Source organism: Phytophthora infestans, genomic scaffold (genome assembly GCF_000142945.1).
Source record: "Phytophthora infestans T30-4 supercont1.23 genomic scaffold, whole genome shotgun sequence".
NCBI lineage: Eukaryota > Oomycota > Peronosporomycetes > Peronosporales > Peronosporaceae > Phytophthora > Phytophthora infestans.
In genome coordinates, this window is record NW_003303736.1 from 1,318,582 (window position 1) to 1,335,232 (window position 16,651).

A 16,651-nucleotide genomic window follows, 5' to 3' on the forward strand; every position below is an offset into this window, starting at 1 on the left:
ACACGATTCGCTAGAATCGAATGGTATAAATTTACCCACATTTGACGTGTTCTTACGGGGGACTGTGTACCACGTGTACAATAAGTTTTGCAATACATTAGTTTGGTATGTCTAACGCCTTTTTACGTGAACGCTCATATTCTACGTGTCAAACCTTTTTGTGTGTGTCTTCCGGTTCTGTCATTACGATCAACAGAGGCGCCACGGTTTTTACTTGCCGCCTATGGTAAACAATTGGTGGAGTTAACGGCACGATGCTCCCCTCCAACAGGTAAAATATGAGATGATTGGTGGCAGCATACATGTAAGCAGTTGCGTCAGCACCCTTTTTTTTCGAACTTGGGACGGTTTAAAAAATAAAAGAAGTTGCAATTGAAGCACTCTAAACGAAAGTGGGGCGTCTCCTCTATCTCTTGCGCTGAGAAGAAATTATTCTGGATCGCGGAATCGCTTTTGATTAAATCGTAATTTGGAACCAGGCGACTGCGAGGTTTTCTCTTCTTCTTTCTTTTAATGGTAGCCCTGCTCATTTGAGACCTGCCCCTAGAGTAGGCGACGTTAACGAAGTAACAAGTTGCTGAGTTTGCTGTTTGGTTGATTTGATTGGAGCTGACCAGGTGTCTCAAGTGTCATCTCGACATCTTGTGCTTTTCAAAGCTACGGAATGTTTAGAATAGAAGAAGCTGTGGACGCCCAAAAATCTCCAATTTCGGGCCCTTATAATGACGATACATTTAGGCGTATTGTGAGCTCAATATTTTATCATTTTTTTCAGATTCAAGTGCTACTTAAAATTAAAGCATTGAAAAATGATAGTTTTACAGGTTTTCTTGATGGAAGTTTACATAAAATGTCACAGTTGCCGTTAAGAGCGAAAGTCAATTGGCCACCGATTATGTCAATTACTCTAAATCGTTCGTAAACATCATTTTGTTTGAAACCGTCTCACTTACACTCGGACTCTCTCGCGAATTGAGAACGTCAGATTGTCTCTCGGACGGACGTCCCAAAAGATGCATTGTTTCGTGACCAAGATGATCAAATGATATGTACTATTGTGGAACTCGTTTGTACATGGTGTTTCAAAGCTCGTTCGGAGATAAGATACATGATCTTCATATTAGCCCTGCACATTAGGCAAATCTGAGCGCTTGTATGTGATGTCCGGCCGACACATTCGCACATGGTGTCGAATTTTATCCAGTCTCTTTCAAGCAACATTGTGGTCACCACAGGCAAGATTAATGTATTATGATTGGCCGGTTACATTGCATTTATATTATTTATTAATACATGTACAGTGTAGGAGGAGGCTCAACGACCGATGATACTTACTGTAGCATAATTGTACTAAAAAACAATGCCACCAAGATGACGTTGTTCGTAATCAGCTGAACACGTAAGTAAACTTGAGATAATTTGGAATCGTACCGGCTGGATTTGAACTCAATTCAATTTTCACTCTGGATCCCAGCAATTCTTGACTCAGTAACACGGAGCGAGTGGTCAGAGAGGGCCGCCGACATAGTTACCGGACAGTGCGAGATGCATTGCGTAGCTAAGTGACGACCATGTTTTATACCGGTAAAAAAAAAGTATGAGTAACATAGGGTATTGACGTTTCAGATATTTACACATTTTCGGAAATAAAATAACTTTCGGACGGCTATTATTAATATGAGCATAACGCTCGTTATAGCCAGCTAATTAAAGCCTTTCTGTAGGCACTCGTGTTAATTAACTATTCGGCAGGCCAGATATTCCGAAGCTTCCAAAACAAAGCCGTGTTTCACGGAGAAGCTCTGGATTACGCTACTGTGTGTAGGGCGGTTGCTTCACCATTGGTTTTACTGTAAACTTTACATGTAATGTACGGTGACTAAGGAGCTTAGCATACATCAAGTGCCAGAAATGGGTACTTTTCAATTTGATCTGCACAAACTTTACAGGAATATTAGTATCCATGCGGTCCCTATTGCCGGGCTTTACAGTATACTCAAAGTGCATGTATCTTTCAATTTTTTCCATATAATGTTTACAAGGAGATTAGTTCCCATGCGTTCCTCACTGACGCATTACTGTATAATACTACCTGTATACATAAGAAAGAACGCGATTGCAAGAGAGATATTTGCGGTAAGGTCATCTGCTGCACAGAATGATCTGTTCGAACAACATTCACGAGGATTAAATTACTTCGGTTGGTCGTAAGTTACAGTGATGCAGCATTCACCTGGGTGACATCACTGGTACAGAGGATACATGTATTCAGCTATATTTTACCATTCTCTTGATTTAAGTACTAAATGCTGCTTCTGATAAAAGCTGAAATGACAGGTTAACAATCCAATGCAGGTGTTGAAGTAAATTTATTTAGGTTTTGTGTTGAAAACGTTATTTTGGGATCTGAGTATAAGAAGTTAAAGAAGTTTTGGGTCAGAATGACTCTAAATCTCACACATTGCTAATATCCCAAAAGTGAAATCAGAATTAGCTGTATCATAATCTTTCTAGAAAAGTCTTGCGTTTGCAAACCTGAATAGATCTACAACTTTTACATTATTGTGGTTTTCATTCATTTTTGACGTCTATATATCGGATTCGATTTGCCGAAATCGAAAAGGGGGGAAACGTAGAGTAGCGATATCAGGCTGGCTATGTAAAAAGATTTGTCGTCTTTATGTTTACAAACGCCAGACTACCGAATTATCGTAGTCCTAGGGGACGTTTACTCCTAAGGGTCACCAACGAACCAACCAATCGGATCCTTCGATTGTAATACAGATGGCTCCATTACTTACGATAAGGTTCATTCTAATTTTACTTCGGCGGAAGCTAAAAGAACGGAGCCCAACACCACAAAGAAAACGGAAGGCCGTCGAAAAGTATGGTTCGCCCTCGCATCAATGGACCAGGAAAGAAGCGGAAGACCTATCAACGTAGGGCAGTAGAGTATGCGCATAAGAGAGACGTCCTCGACTTCATTGACAGCGGTCACAGCCTTGACGAGACAATTTCACAGTTCTACGGCGACTTAAGTGGCTCCGACATTCGTGCTAAGAAAAAACAAATTCACAAGTGGAGCAAGCAGGCTCCAACTATACGTGCTGCATGTGATTCTGGGCGGGGGTGCCACCGAAATCTGCGCGGACTTGGTGAAGCGACTGTGCTCACCAAGGAGGCTGAACGCGCTATCGTAGTGTGGGTGAATTCGCTGCGGAAAGATGGTGCCCCTGTCTCCCGTCTCATGCTTCAACTGCAGGCAAAAGAAGCAGCTGCAGACATTGGCCTTGAAGGCAAATTTGCAGCCACATCAACATGGGTTAAGCTATTTCTTCGTCGCCATAAATTAGCGCTCCGTGTACGTACCAGGCAGGGACAGACGACGCCACAGGATGCTCAAGATGCAGCTACGACATTTCGAGCGCTGGTGCTGCAGACAATCGTCGAAAAGAAGTGTGTACAAGTATACAATGCTGATCAGACGGGTAATATTTTTTTTATTTTAGTTTTAAAATATTTTTAATGACTTTTCTTCTTGTAGGTGTGAATTTTGAGTATTTACCAAAACAAACCATATCTCAACGTGGAGTGAAAACTGTTTGGGTAAAATGTGCAAATAAAGAGAAGGCTCGAGCTACAGCTATGCTTTTGGCGGACTGGGAAGGCACAAAATTGGCTCCATTCATAGTGTTCAAGTGTCAACCGTCAAAAATTAAGGAAAAAAGGGAAGAGAACCACACTCTGCGCCATGGGTTTAGCCCGACTATGTGGACCCGTGAAATTAATCCACTTCAAGAGCGCTACAATTGTCAAATTTACGGGAACCAGTGCGCATGGTGGAATTCTGATTTGTCTCTGAGTTTTTTCAAATATCACTTTGCTGAGCGCACGAACCGAGATGACCACATTTTACTCATATGGGACGATTTCAGCGGGCATTGGACCCCTGAAGTTGAAGAATATGCAGCGTCTATTAACGTTATCCTACTTAAAGTACCGCCGCGTTACACGTACGTATGCCAACCGGCAGATATTTTGTGGAATAACCCCCTAAAAACTAGGTTGCGAGGTCTGTGGATCAACCGGCTAAAAGACCAACTTGTTGCGTATCGAGCCAAGGAGAAGCAGCGCCAGGAGAAAAGGGACAAACTCCAGAGAGATATTATTCGTGTGCGCAAGGATCTAGTGCAAGAGGAAGCAGAGTCTGAAGTTGAGCGACTTCGGAAACAGCATACAGAAGAGCCCTTTAAATTGGAGCCCCCAAAAAGAGAAGACATTACGGAGTGGATATCAAAATGCTGGAACGAGCTTTCAGAAAAGACAATTGTTAGTGGATTTGCAAAAGTAGGCATATTGGCTGATACTCGCCGTGCTGAGCAAGATTTTGACTCATATCCGGGACATATTGATAGCGAGCTTGTCCAAGAGCTGGAAAAATGCAATTTAACTGATGGTCATGTCGACTCTGACGATGATATAGAGTCTGAAGCTGGTACCGGTAGTGATAGCGGTAGCGAATGCTAAATACAGTAATTTGCAGTGAATGCTTCGGTAAAACTATGATTTGCATTTATATGTCGGTGCTCACGATTTGCATCCTTTGCTATTGAAGTGACGCCTAGGACTACGATAATTCGGTAATACGATTACGAGACGTCTTGTAAACGAGAAGAAAATTCACTGACAACGATAGTGGGCAGTTACGAGGAGCAGAGTCTAGCACACACAGATAGAGGTGTCTCCGAACTCATTAGTCATTTATCCTTCCAGCAGCACACGACAACGATGAAGTTTATCTTCCAAGCTCTAGCAGCGATGGCGTTCATGGCAGGCGGTGCCGCTGAATTGCAGAACGGGGTTCAATTGGGTGAAACTTTCGGTGGACCCCATGGCGATAAGTACTCCGACGTGAGCCTCGTTTCACCTGGACAAACTGTGACGTCCATTACGATTCGCTCTTCTGATCGCGTGGACGCGTGGACGCCATCAGCCTCAATGTGGTTGATCTGTCAGGACAGGAAACCACTTTGTACCACGGAGGTGACGGCGGTGACAAGAACACGCTGACGTTAGGACAAAACGAGCACATCACGGGCATCGAGGCTCACTGGGGCAAGTACTACCGCCACACGCGTATTATGTACATCAAGTTTACGACCGATGCGGGACACACCATCTACGGTGGAACCCCGTCGGACCAAATCGGCAAGGACGACGCCCCTGATGGGTACCAATTGGGAGGCTTAGCTGGCTTCTGTGGCAACGAGATCGACTCTGTGGGAGCTGTGTGGACCAGCATAAAGCCGACTCCATAAATGCAAACACGTGTTGTAGCTGTCTTTTGAGGCATATGTCTAGGTATTTTTGCTGGACTAAATCCTACACCAGGCATGTACATCGAAGTAGTAGTACAGCGCTATTGTCCCGGCCAAAAAGGCTCGGACGGAAAATAAAAAAGTCAGGTGGCCCAAATGAATTTGATAATATCTCGTCTTCCTGATGAGAGCTTAAGACGTGCTTACCCTCCTTTGTTAGATGCCTGTCTTAAGAAACTGCTCAGGCATGCAGCGCGTTTTACATGAGAGCGGTATAGTCTAAATTGAGCACGTAATTTATTATCTCTATAGCGAAAAGATGTAAGGTATAAGTCCTTACATACTTGACCTATCATAACTTAAGCTCAGCGCAAATTTAAGTCCTCATCTTTCTCCAGTATGCTAAGTGGAATGCTAGCGCCAGGTTTGAGCCAATACGGGCGTCTGTGAGGAAAGCTATAGGCCGAGTCCATCGTCTATCGGTGACCACCGCTGTTGCTGTTACATATCAAAAATATAATTGCAGTAGTCGTACTGCAAATGTATAAGATATTGCAGGTATGAATCAATTTGATTATCTCAGATCGAGCTGAACGACTGACTGATCTATGCTATATTAAAGGAATTGTAACACCAGCTGTATCATGTTAACCATGATGGTAAAAAACACGATGGGCGTCATTTATTGAAATTTATCCAGAATCTCCGGCTGCTATCCTGCTTAAGCCAATCATAGAGACAGAAACGCTGTACGTGGCAGGCAATTAATTGCAAAGAATTCTGCAACAAATAGTGGGTCTTTTCGACAGGAGGGAACGGGCTTCGAATTTGCAAAATTCGACGTCAGATTCGGACTCAGCAGTGCTGAGTCTGAATCTGACGAAAAATAGGTGCTGAGTCAGCACCTATTTTTACCCTATATATCTAAATGTCGATATAGGTTTTAGAGCGGCAAAACACCTTAATTATAGCGCAAAGTCCGTCCAAGGTTTGGTGGCCGGGACAATAGGCGAAAAACAGCAGTGCTAAACAATGGAAAAAAAAGTTGTTGGAAGCTTGCTTGTTTGATAGCTTGCAATAAAGTACCAGCACTACTTACTATGGAGCTACTAGCAGTATTTTAAAATGTATCGTATCATCGCACTTATTCTCATTATTATAGTGCTACTACAAGGTTGAATTCGCAGCTTGAAGTACTGGGCCCCAGAAAGTTTGAATCCTGCAGCTTATGCCGTTGGCTACAGCCCTTTAATACAATTGAAATACAGCAATGTACTGGTACCGGCATGGTTGTATTCCTGGACTATAGGAGCACGCCTCCCTAGCAGAAGAAGGCAAAAGATTCGTATTGCTGAAGAAATGCCTCACATACTAGACGCGAAAGAGATTATGATAAGGCGACTTGCACCGTATTGCTGTCGCGCTCTTCGCATTGTGGTAATATTTCTGGACAGAGGAAGTATTAATATGCAGAGCAATTTGTTGAAACCAATCAAAAGAAATTAATATTTTTAGTTTGTACAATTAAAAATTGCCCCAGTAATAAAAAATAATACAAATACAATTTTTAATTGTATTAGCTAAAACCTTTTAAGTGTCAACTTTCTGCATAATCAAGCATTTAGCGGCAGTATCCAAAACGCTATGCAGAACCCTTCGCTGGAGCGCACGTTCCGAGGTCACAAGTCGGCGGTCACGGGCGTGAGCTTCCACCCGAGCGTGCAGCAGGTGGCTTCATCCTCGCTGGACGGTCTGGTGATGGTGTGGAACTTCAAGCCGCAGCTGCGCGCCTTCCGCTTCAAAGGCCACGCAGGGCCCGTGCACACCGTGTGCTTCTCGCCTACAGGAGACGTCCTGGCCTCGGCCTCTCAAGATCGCACTGTGCGTCTCTGGACGCCCACTGTACGAGGCGACTCGGTCACTATCAAAGCCCACGCGGGTGCTGTACGCAGCGTGAGCTTCTCGGCCTCCGGACGCGAGTTATTGACTGCATCCGACGACATGTCGCTCAAGGTCTGGGCGCTGCCGACGCGTCGCTTCAAGTGCAGTCTAACAGGCCACAGCAACTGGGTACGCAGTGCCCAATTTAGTCCCGACGCTCGACGTATTGCGTCGGGTAGTGACGACAAGACTGTCAAACTTTGGGATACTGAGACTAAAAGATGTACCCATACGTTCTTCGAGCACTCTGGCATTATAAACAGTGTAGCCTTCCATCCCAGTGACAATGGCAACACGTTGGCCTCGTGTAGCTATGATAAAAGTGTCAACTTGTGGGACACGAGAGCGGGGCGTCTAATGCACCACTATAAGGCGCACGAGGCCAGTGCGACGTGTGTAGCGTTCCATCCCACAGGGAATTATCTACTCTCAACGTCACATGACAATTCCATAAAATTGTGGGATGTCAGAGAGGGCCAAGTGCTGTATACACTACAGGGACATGATGGAGCGGTGAACTGCGCCGAGTTCTCTCCTGACTGCAAGTTGCTGGCGTCAGGGGCAGTGGACTCGTGTGTGTTGGTGTGGGAGGCAGATCTGGACAAATGTTTGCAAATAGAACGACCAAATCCAAAGGTTGAGGCCACGTCGGTAGTGGAGGAACGACGTAAAAGTGGGGGCAAGAAGACTGGCCATAGAGATGATGACGCGAGGCCAGCTACTTCACTTCCTCCGACGCCTACGTCGACAGTGCCCACGCCACAAGAGAAACCTCAACATCCATTTGCTCCGTCTAAGTACGAAGTGCGACCGATGAGTCCGCAGATTAGATCTCCAGTGTCTAGTGACGCTGCGACGTCGGTACATCCACCTCCGGTAGTACCGGTAGAGACACCTAAGTCGCCTGGACGGGAGACGAGATCTCCTAGAGCGACAACCAATCGACGATATTCGATGGACAACACGCTGCAGCATATAGTAGGTCAGCTGGAGATCATCACACGAACACTGTCAGTGCTGGAGAAACGGATCTCTATCAATGAAGACCGCATCTGTGAGGTGGCTAGAGTACAGAAGGAGATACTGGAGCGGCAGAAAGAGACAGCGAAGCGAGAGTCAGAAAGACAACAATAGGATAGACAATCTCACTTTGCAGAGCTTTGTCGTGCGATGGTGTTAGCAACGTTTATTTCTATGATGGATGAGCGCAGGGAAAAGATGCTGACGCGCTATGTAGCTTACGTTTGGGCTACTATTATATCTTTCGGTTTATCACGTGCCAAGTGCAACGAGGTTGCACCTCCTGAAGTAAGCTTCAGTATCGTGGACAGCAGAGAAAAATGAAAGCTATTCTAATTTGTTTTGCATTTCTGGGGGTATTATCTCCCTACAAGAACGTAGTACTTGGCTATATACTACATGGACACTCACACAATATCGCTGACCGCGTTATTGCGTGATGTCGACCCGTGAATTGAACTTATTTACAACAAGAGACTTGATTAAAGAGGTGAACAAGATGAAAAGTGTGCAGGGCGTGTTCTTAAATCACACTGATGGCAATCGGCCCTTTTTTTAGACTGGAGCGAGCTGTTGAGCAAGTACTTTATTACACCTACGGGTTCTCAAGCTTTGGCAAACTGGCTGATGATGTAAATGATGGCCTTCCAATTGGATTATATACTAATTGTTTTAAACAATGCATACCGAATCGACTACGTCTTGAGCTTTCAGGTAAGGTGGAACGTGTGGTTCCGTTTTTCAAATGTGGTGTCGTATGAGAGCAGTCGCAAGGAGACAAAAAGTCGCAAGGGCAAGAAGAATCAGGATCCGGAGAAGCTGCTGGAAGTCGCCACCTCGATATTAATGACGTTCGGTACTTGGTGCTGCACGTCAACCACTTGGCATATCGCACCTCTTACTCCCTCCGTCCCACAGAACATTTAACATTTCTATTTCTGTGCCATTGTACGTCGTTTACGTTCGCTTTCAGTACGCTAAAGCATTTATTTGAGAGCTCGTTACGAGCGCTACAGATACGTCTTTGCTGCGCTATGTTAACGAGCCACCGGAGAATTATAACATTGTCACAATTTGGGTGATTCTGGGGTCACTCATTTAAACGAGTCGTCCAATCATCACAAAGGCAATCTGAAAAATCTTTTTAAGATCGAATTTAGTGAAGCTTTAACGCATCGTTAGCTCGTTTTTAACCAATCCTTAAGCGAATAATGAAAACCCACCAATTAGCTGTAGCTATAAAAAAAATAACGGCCCAATTGAATGGTTCTAACACTTTTATGTGTACCACATTGGCACCAAATGTAAAATGTCTTGTGGGATCTTTGTATGCAATCCCGAATGATTACTACAAAAACGAACCTTTAAATAATACTCCCATACAAATGCTGTTGTTGTTGCCGGCCGCTGCAAACCAGACCGTAGAAATATTTAGACACTCTACACGGCACCGCTCAACAGAGAATCTCACGCGCTACATCTCTACAGGTTTCTATGACATTTCGTGTAAAATTGACATCCTGGCGAAAGATTTTCAAATTTCACATCTTCACCACGAACTTTGCATAACGATAACTTTGCGACCAGGTGGCCGATTTGCTTCAAACGTCGACCAAAACAATTGCCGTAAATTACGGCCCGTAATCTAAACAGCAATTAAGACCAATCAGCTGCTCGTTTAAAGGGTTTCTGTTCCTAAAATTAATTATGCCCGCCATCCTGCTTATTTTTTCGGACGGAGGAAGTATGTATTTTGCTTTGCAGATATTTTTTACGTCTATTTTAAAGTGCTATAGCACACTTTTATAAGAAGTGAAATTGACCATTAATTTTTATAGACCTAAACACTTTTAAGTCTTACTCATTAAGCAACATGATGCATTATCTTATAAAGGTTTACGAAACATTATGTCAAGTTATGATCGAGCTACGTCGCTTAAGCGACAGCAGCGACAGAGTGACACTATTACCTTACGTGCTTCACATGTACTTCCTCCGTCCAAAAATATGAGCGGGCTACCTGTCTAAACCTTGTCCAAAAATATTAGCAAATTCCATACAAATATAAGTCATTCAATATTATCGCTGTATTTCGGCTAAGTACGCTCATACAATTGCTGTTTTTGCTGTCAACCACTACTAACCCGAGTCAAAACCGAGTTACGCGCTATCAGTTCCACCATTCAGTAGGCGATGTCCAGTTTTACGTTTCTACAATTCTTCACGCCACCCAATTTAAAAATACAGACACAGCAAAGACTTTTAAATTTCAAATTCGGCGCCACAAACTTTGCGTCATGATATCTGCGACCGAATGGCTGATTTGATTCAAGCTTCCTCCAGAAAACCCACTGTAATCCGAATAGTAGTTAAGCCTAACCGGCTGCCAGTTTATCGAATTCCTATTGTTAAAATTAGTTATGACCACTCTTGCCGCTTATAATTTCGGACAGAGGAAGTACGATATGGCGTTCCTTGGGTGTGAAGAGAACGTAGAGCTCGTACGGTTTCTGATTCTGCAGTCTCAACATGCAGGGTAAATTTCCACTAAAGGACATACGAAACGAATGGCAGGACCCCAGTATCCGCATCAGAAACCGGTATCGTATTATAGTTGATTCGATAATGAGTCATGTTTATTAGTACCAACTCTTTCTGTTTTGTTTGTGACTTAAGGAACTATTGAGGGGTACCGGTTTCAGACGGTAAGTACCCATAAACCGGTAACCAAACCGGTCCAACACGATCCCGCGATAATTACGGTACGTTGATTAGACGAGTAGGATGATTGGACGAGTGCAGAATGTTGGTGATTGGATGCACCAATTGATTGGATGACCTAGGTAGCGAGGGGTATGTAAGCTCCGATAAATCAATCACTTCGGAATCTTCCTTCTTCCCCTCAAGTGTCTTCGCTCCGGTCTACTCCCCGAGTGGTGACTCTTCCCTTCGCTTCGTACAAGCTCAACGCTACCTAAAACCCGTAAAATCTATCAGGAACTGCAAAAAAGAAGACTCATTACTGCGTGGCTTCGATGATTTCCTTGTCTTTTTTTGTCGTCTTCTCGTTGATATTCACTGGATGTGACCTTGGTATTTTGAGCTCACTCTGATACGTTTGGGTGAAAGTGCAATTGCTGAGGTGGAATGGAAAAGGATTTAGCTGGCAGTAATTTCAGCTTGTTCGTCAATAGCTACTTGACAGGGTGGCGAGGGAGTCAAATGGATGAAAGTGATGCTTCAAAACTTGTCGTGACCGTAGGGCCGAATAGATCCGCCAGAACAGCTTTTCGGATTGCTTCAATATTTCCAGATGCGACCATCACAAAAGAAAAAAATAACTCACTATCCGGCGTTTCTGCGGTACTCTGAGTAGTGCAAACTCCACGATCGATTTCTAAAAGGTAGTTATAGGAAGTAGATTCCGAAGAACGAGGGATGGACACTGACAATAAAGAAGCTAAATATGCTGTGAATACTGACTCTCATTTCGGTCATTAAAACCAAGCCTGTCCAATATCACGCCTGGTGCGACAAAGCGTGAGCGATTGGATAGTCAGAGCCCCAAGGGTATCGCTCACAGCTAATACAACTGAGAGGCAGTAGCCTGTTATCTTCATGTGGCAATGCGCTTCTTCCTGCTGAAATACTGGGGCTATCCCATGTTGTTATAGCAATTAAAATGCTTTTTTTGGCGCCGGTCGACGCAATTGTGGAGGCAGCAAAGTCGAGTCAAGTCGTGTGGCTGAACCAACTTCTGACACGATATGAGTGCTATCTGGTGAGCCTCTTCCCAGAATGGAGTAAATACCAGTATTTCTCTGTAGTAAGGACTGTACTTCCAGACACTTTAATGTAGCATTTACGACTTCAAGCACCTTTACAATAGTCAAGAGCTGCATGAAACCTGTCGGATCTACAAGAAAGCAATTGAGACGTACAACAGGTTTGGGCTCATCAGGAGGTAAGATGCATCGGCGCTTTGCCTTGCTCTGATATAGTGCGGGCGGTAATTATACTGTCACCCAGACTTTCAATATATTTTGACCAAAAAGCTAGCTAACAAAACTCTGTTTGGACCAATGGAAAGCTCCGTTCACAACCAAAGCGGGCTGGTGGTCGATTCACTCGATTCCGATGTGAACTCGCTGCATGATGGAGAAAATGTCCACTCAAAGTTGAGCAAGTACGACGATAGCTGTTCAAGTGCAACCCTTCTAAGCAACTGCGCTGTTGCTGCCTCTACCTAGTACTTTGTCGTCGCTCCTTGGAGATCTAGAACGGCCACGCACCTCGTTGTCATCGAATTCAGCAGCTTCCTGTACGCACGTACCGGTAATTTCGGCCCAGCACCTCTTGATAGTTGCAATGAGAGGTTCTCGAGTCTCAAACTGACGTCCATTCTCATACACAGCCCGTGCCAGCACACCCCACTTGTTCTCGATCGGGTTAAGGTCTGAGGACTTCGCAATCCACTCCATGACCTTCACATTTTCTTCTTCTTAGAAGTTTTTCGTGGCTCGGGATAAGTGGATAGATGCATTATCTTGAAATAAAATGCAGTCTCACCTGTAGATTATATATTTAAACGGCAGTAAATGCTCTGATAGGGTGAAGATAAAATGCTTACTGTCCTTCGACCCATCTAAAATCACTAGCTGGCTCTTCCTACCAGCACAGAAAACTCCCCACATCATCACACTTTCTCCTCCACTTTGGCGACGAGAATAAATTTGCGTTTCGAACCTCAAATCGTGCCAGTAGTACGGAAGCCCATCCACCTTCTCCCTCGCCCACTTTAGACGGTTAGCCTTATGTCTCTTCGTGAGCACAGGTGGAGTCATACGCTTTTCGTAACCAAATTCAGGGTGCTTTTGAAGAAGCTCTCGTATTCTACGAGCACTCAGGTCTAGCTGAAGCTGTGTTTTAAGCTTTGGGGCGCTCAACCTGCCTTTCGAAGCCTCTCGGAGTAGTCGCCGCTCAGCCGTAGGCGTCAGGGCTTTGGCCTCCCTGGGCGTTTGATGGTGTTCTAGGTGTCTGTACTAGGGATTTACGCGTGTACAAGAGGCATAGATCGACCTAATGTTTTTGCAATGGCTCGTTCGCTCAAACCGCACTTGTGAAGTGCCGAAATCTCGCTTTTTTTCTTCTCTGTCAGCCTTACGCATCTATGCATGCAGTCAGAAGTTAATTCCGCATAATATCTAGTAAACAGAACATAAAAAGATTTGCTAGAATCACTCAAGCAACATATTCACATATGCGATCAAAAGCGAGTCAGTAACCTGCTCAATACAGCGATGGCAGCACACTTATCGCCGCCTAGATGAGGGGGTCCACCACGTATTTAGTTGTGTCTACGGCTGTAGAGTGCTAAATGATGTCAATCGACAACCAATCTCTTTGTTTTGAACGGATCTTTCCATTGGTCCAATTATGGTTTGCTTAGCTAGATTATTGGTTAAAATATGATGAAAATTGTGGGTGGCGGTAGAATTACAGCTTGCACTGTAGAACAACTTTTCTTCGACATGGACGGCATCTTCCATGTCATGGAATAGGTTCGTTGGGGCTGCATTAATATGCTTTATAAAAAAGTCACTCTGCGCTTTCGGACAACATAGGCTTAGCAGCTGACGTCTCAACGCGGACGCTTCCGATACAAAGCTCTCAAAAAGGTTGTTGGAGGAAGGCTACATGCCTGCGGAGCAGCGAGAACTATGCTGCGCTCTAGTGGATCAACGGCACGCAATCGTGCTAAGGCACGGGACCGGTCTGCTCGTCGGTGACCGGTGCTACGTAGATATGTACACCTCGGTATGGTCGTAGTTAGAGAGTGTGGCCGACAAACACGTAAAACGGCTCGAAATGTCACCTTAAATGCTTCGTCGACTCTGCCAAGGGCACCTCAACATAGGACACCACCGATAAATTCGTTAAAGAGTGCAGATACGATGCGAGAGCGCTGCGATTTATGTGGCTTGTGATGGACTTGAGTGAGGCATCGTGCGCGTGTGGCGACTTGGTGGGTTGAAGCGAGGAGGGGCGAAATCGATACTATCTGAATTGGCTGGACGTAATAGTGTGCACCGAGCAGCACTCAACTTAATCTAGAACCACCAATTTCAGGACTTGCGCCGAGGTAAACACCTGATTCAAACTGCGCTGCTCTAGCGGTCCAAACCGCTCTCTTTTCGTGTATGTTCGGGCCTATCCAACTAATTGCGACCTGAATCTGGTATTTCAGACAATAGGTATAGAATAAGACTGATACAAGAAAACCGAAACTGTGGAGCTGCTGCGTGATAACCCCCGTGGGACTTTTTATGCGATATGGCATGCGTTCGCGGGAACCAACAGCTCAATGATTATGAATTTGTCTAGGTGGCGTGGGCTCAAATCCCACACCTGTAGGGTACATGTCGTGTGCAAGCCCTCCGTCAAATCTGAGACATAACCGAGGGTTTGGGTCGTCCGGCACGCCCTCGGAGTGAGTCTCCTATGGATCAGGCTGGCTGAATGAGCACGGATGATAACCCATCGTGGAGTTTCGGTCGTTAATTCGTTTGGTGGACGGTCAATGGGATCATTCCCTGAACACAAACGTTCTCGATTAGCAAAAGCGACCTACTTTTACTAAGTTCTGTGGCATACACCTAGTGTAGTGAAATCAAGTCGTTTTAAAAAAGTAACATATATTTATAATGATTTACGCAAAATTTGGCCAAATTAAAAAAATGAGTATTGTGTTAGTTTCTAATATATTCTATGCAAATGAATATGGAAATATTAGTACTCCGAAGACATTGACGCATCTGATTTACTGAGTCATCTGAGTCGTCTAGATCTAAATCTGTTTCGGAAACAATGTCCGATTCCGATTCAAATCTTGGTGCTTGTCGAGCCTCAGCGTGAGCTGGTGCTGTTGCCCGTTGAGTAGAAATGTCGTTAATCAGATGGACGTTTTCGCGGTATTGCTCCTCAATCACACTGATGAACTGTATGATGTCGGGGGGGGGGGAAGGGGGGGGGGAGAAGCGTCGTTGAGAGTAGGGTTGTATCGCTCGAGAGGACGGTTCGTCGACTTTACGATGTCTTCACAAAGACCGGTGGCATTCCACCACTCAGAACAAATTTCTGGATCCAAACTTTTTGACAAAATTCTGCAGCTCTATTCAGTTTTCCTTAGAATAGGCGCTCGCTTGGTCTCCACAGTTGCGCTTGATCATACGACGCACATCTCGGATACCCCGGATAAGAATATCGCGGCGACGAATCACAGCAAGCCGGTCGATGCATCGCTTGCGCATGGCCAGGTCCGCTTCAGCCTCACTGATCTTCATTTTGAGCATTCTCCGCCGTAAAGCTTGCTTGAAGTGAAATTGACAGCCCACAATTATAGAATCTGGATACTGGTTCTTGACAACCTAGAACATCGCGAGCTCAAAGTCACAGACGATGTGAAGAGGGTCGAGTTGCGTTTTAGACGCCACAAAGATGTAGTGCAGGAGGTGCTCGTTTATTTTAGTCGTCTTACCAGAGATAAGGGCAAACCTAACTATAAGGTACAACTCCGAAATTGGGTCGAACATCATCACAAAGACCAATTGGTATGATCGAATGGAGACATTCTGGTAGGTAGCGTCATTAAAAACTGAGCACTAACACTGTTTCATCCGGTCCATCAGGTGTGGGTGAGCCCAGCCAATAACTCGATGTAGAACCGTAGTACGTGAAGTGAAACTGAAAAAAAACTTAATATCCGGGGTGTTCTTGACGTCGCACAATCTAGATGCCTTAAAACGCCTGACCGAAATCGTTCCTTCTGGTACGGTACAGGCGACCCAAAATCTGCGTTTTGGTGGCGGCTGGATAATACGCTGTCGTCGCCATAGAATCGATTGTAAATGGTTTGCCAAACTGCACGTGGAGTAAGAGTTATATCGCGAATGCCCAGTTCATCTGTCGCTCAAAGCATTTGTTGCTCCCAGCTGACGAAAGTCGGTGGAGGCCCATCCAAAACTTGGCGCATTTCTGGAACACAGTCAGATCTGTGTCTCCTTTGAACGACGACACCTATACTTGACACGTACAAATTGACTAAGCAGTGGGTACGCCTGTGCGCGCTGCAACAATAGCTCATGGTGATACCACCATGGTAGAATGAGTATAATTATCTCTGGTAGGTCACTGGCCCAGAGCCTAGATCTGCTTCAACCCCATCAGGAAGTGCAAACCAAGCACTATCGTCGACAGCTTCAATTTGATGACCATCATCCCCTTTCACATCCAAGCTTGAGGACTGTCTGGGAATAATCTCCGTATGACCAGATGACACGTCACTCACGCATTCACCATCGTAACTACTTGTC

At 44.9% G+C, this 16,651-nt stretch overlaps 2 protein-coding genes across 2 annotated transcripts; both read left to right on the plus strand.

The window, feature by feature from the left end:
* Positions 1 to 2,828: 2,828 nt before the first annotated feature.
* Positions 2,829 to 5,318, plus strand: PITG_11402 (uncharacterized protein; the record flags this gene model as incomplete). The annotated part of the gene is made up of 5 exons (XM_002900945.1): positions 2,829 to 3,488; positions 3,936 to 4,013; positions 4,484 to 4,513; positions 4,697 to 4,911; positions 5,022 to 5,318. 5 exons carry the CDS (start codon positions 2,888 to 2,890, stop codon positions 5,316 to 5,318), a joined length of 1,221 nt encoding a protein of 406 aa, XP_002900991.1.
* A 1,644-nt stretch (positions 5,319 to 6,962) lies between these two features.
* Positions 6,963 to 8,393, plus strand: PITG_11403 (WD domain-containing protein; the record flags this gene model as incomplete). The annotated part of the gene is made up of 2 exons (XM_002900946.1): positions 6,963 to 7,932; positions 7,978 to 8,393. The coding sequence occupies 2 exons, from the start codon at positions 6,963 to 6,965 to the stop codon at positions 8,391 to 8,393; spliced, it is 1,386 nt and encodes a 461-aa protein (XP_002900992.1).
* Between the last annotated feature and the right edge of the window lie 8,258 nt (positions 8,394 to 16,651).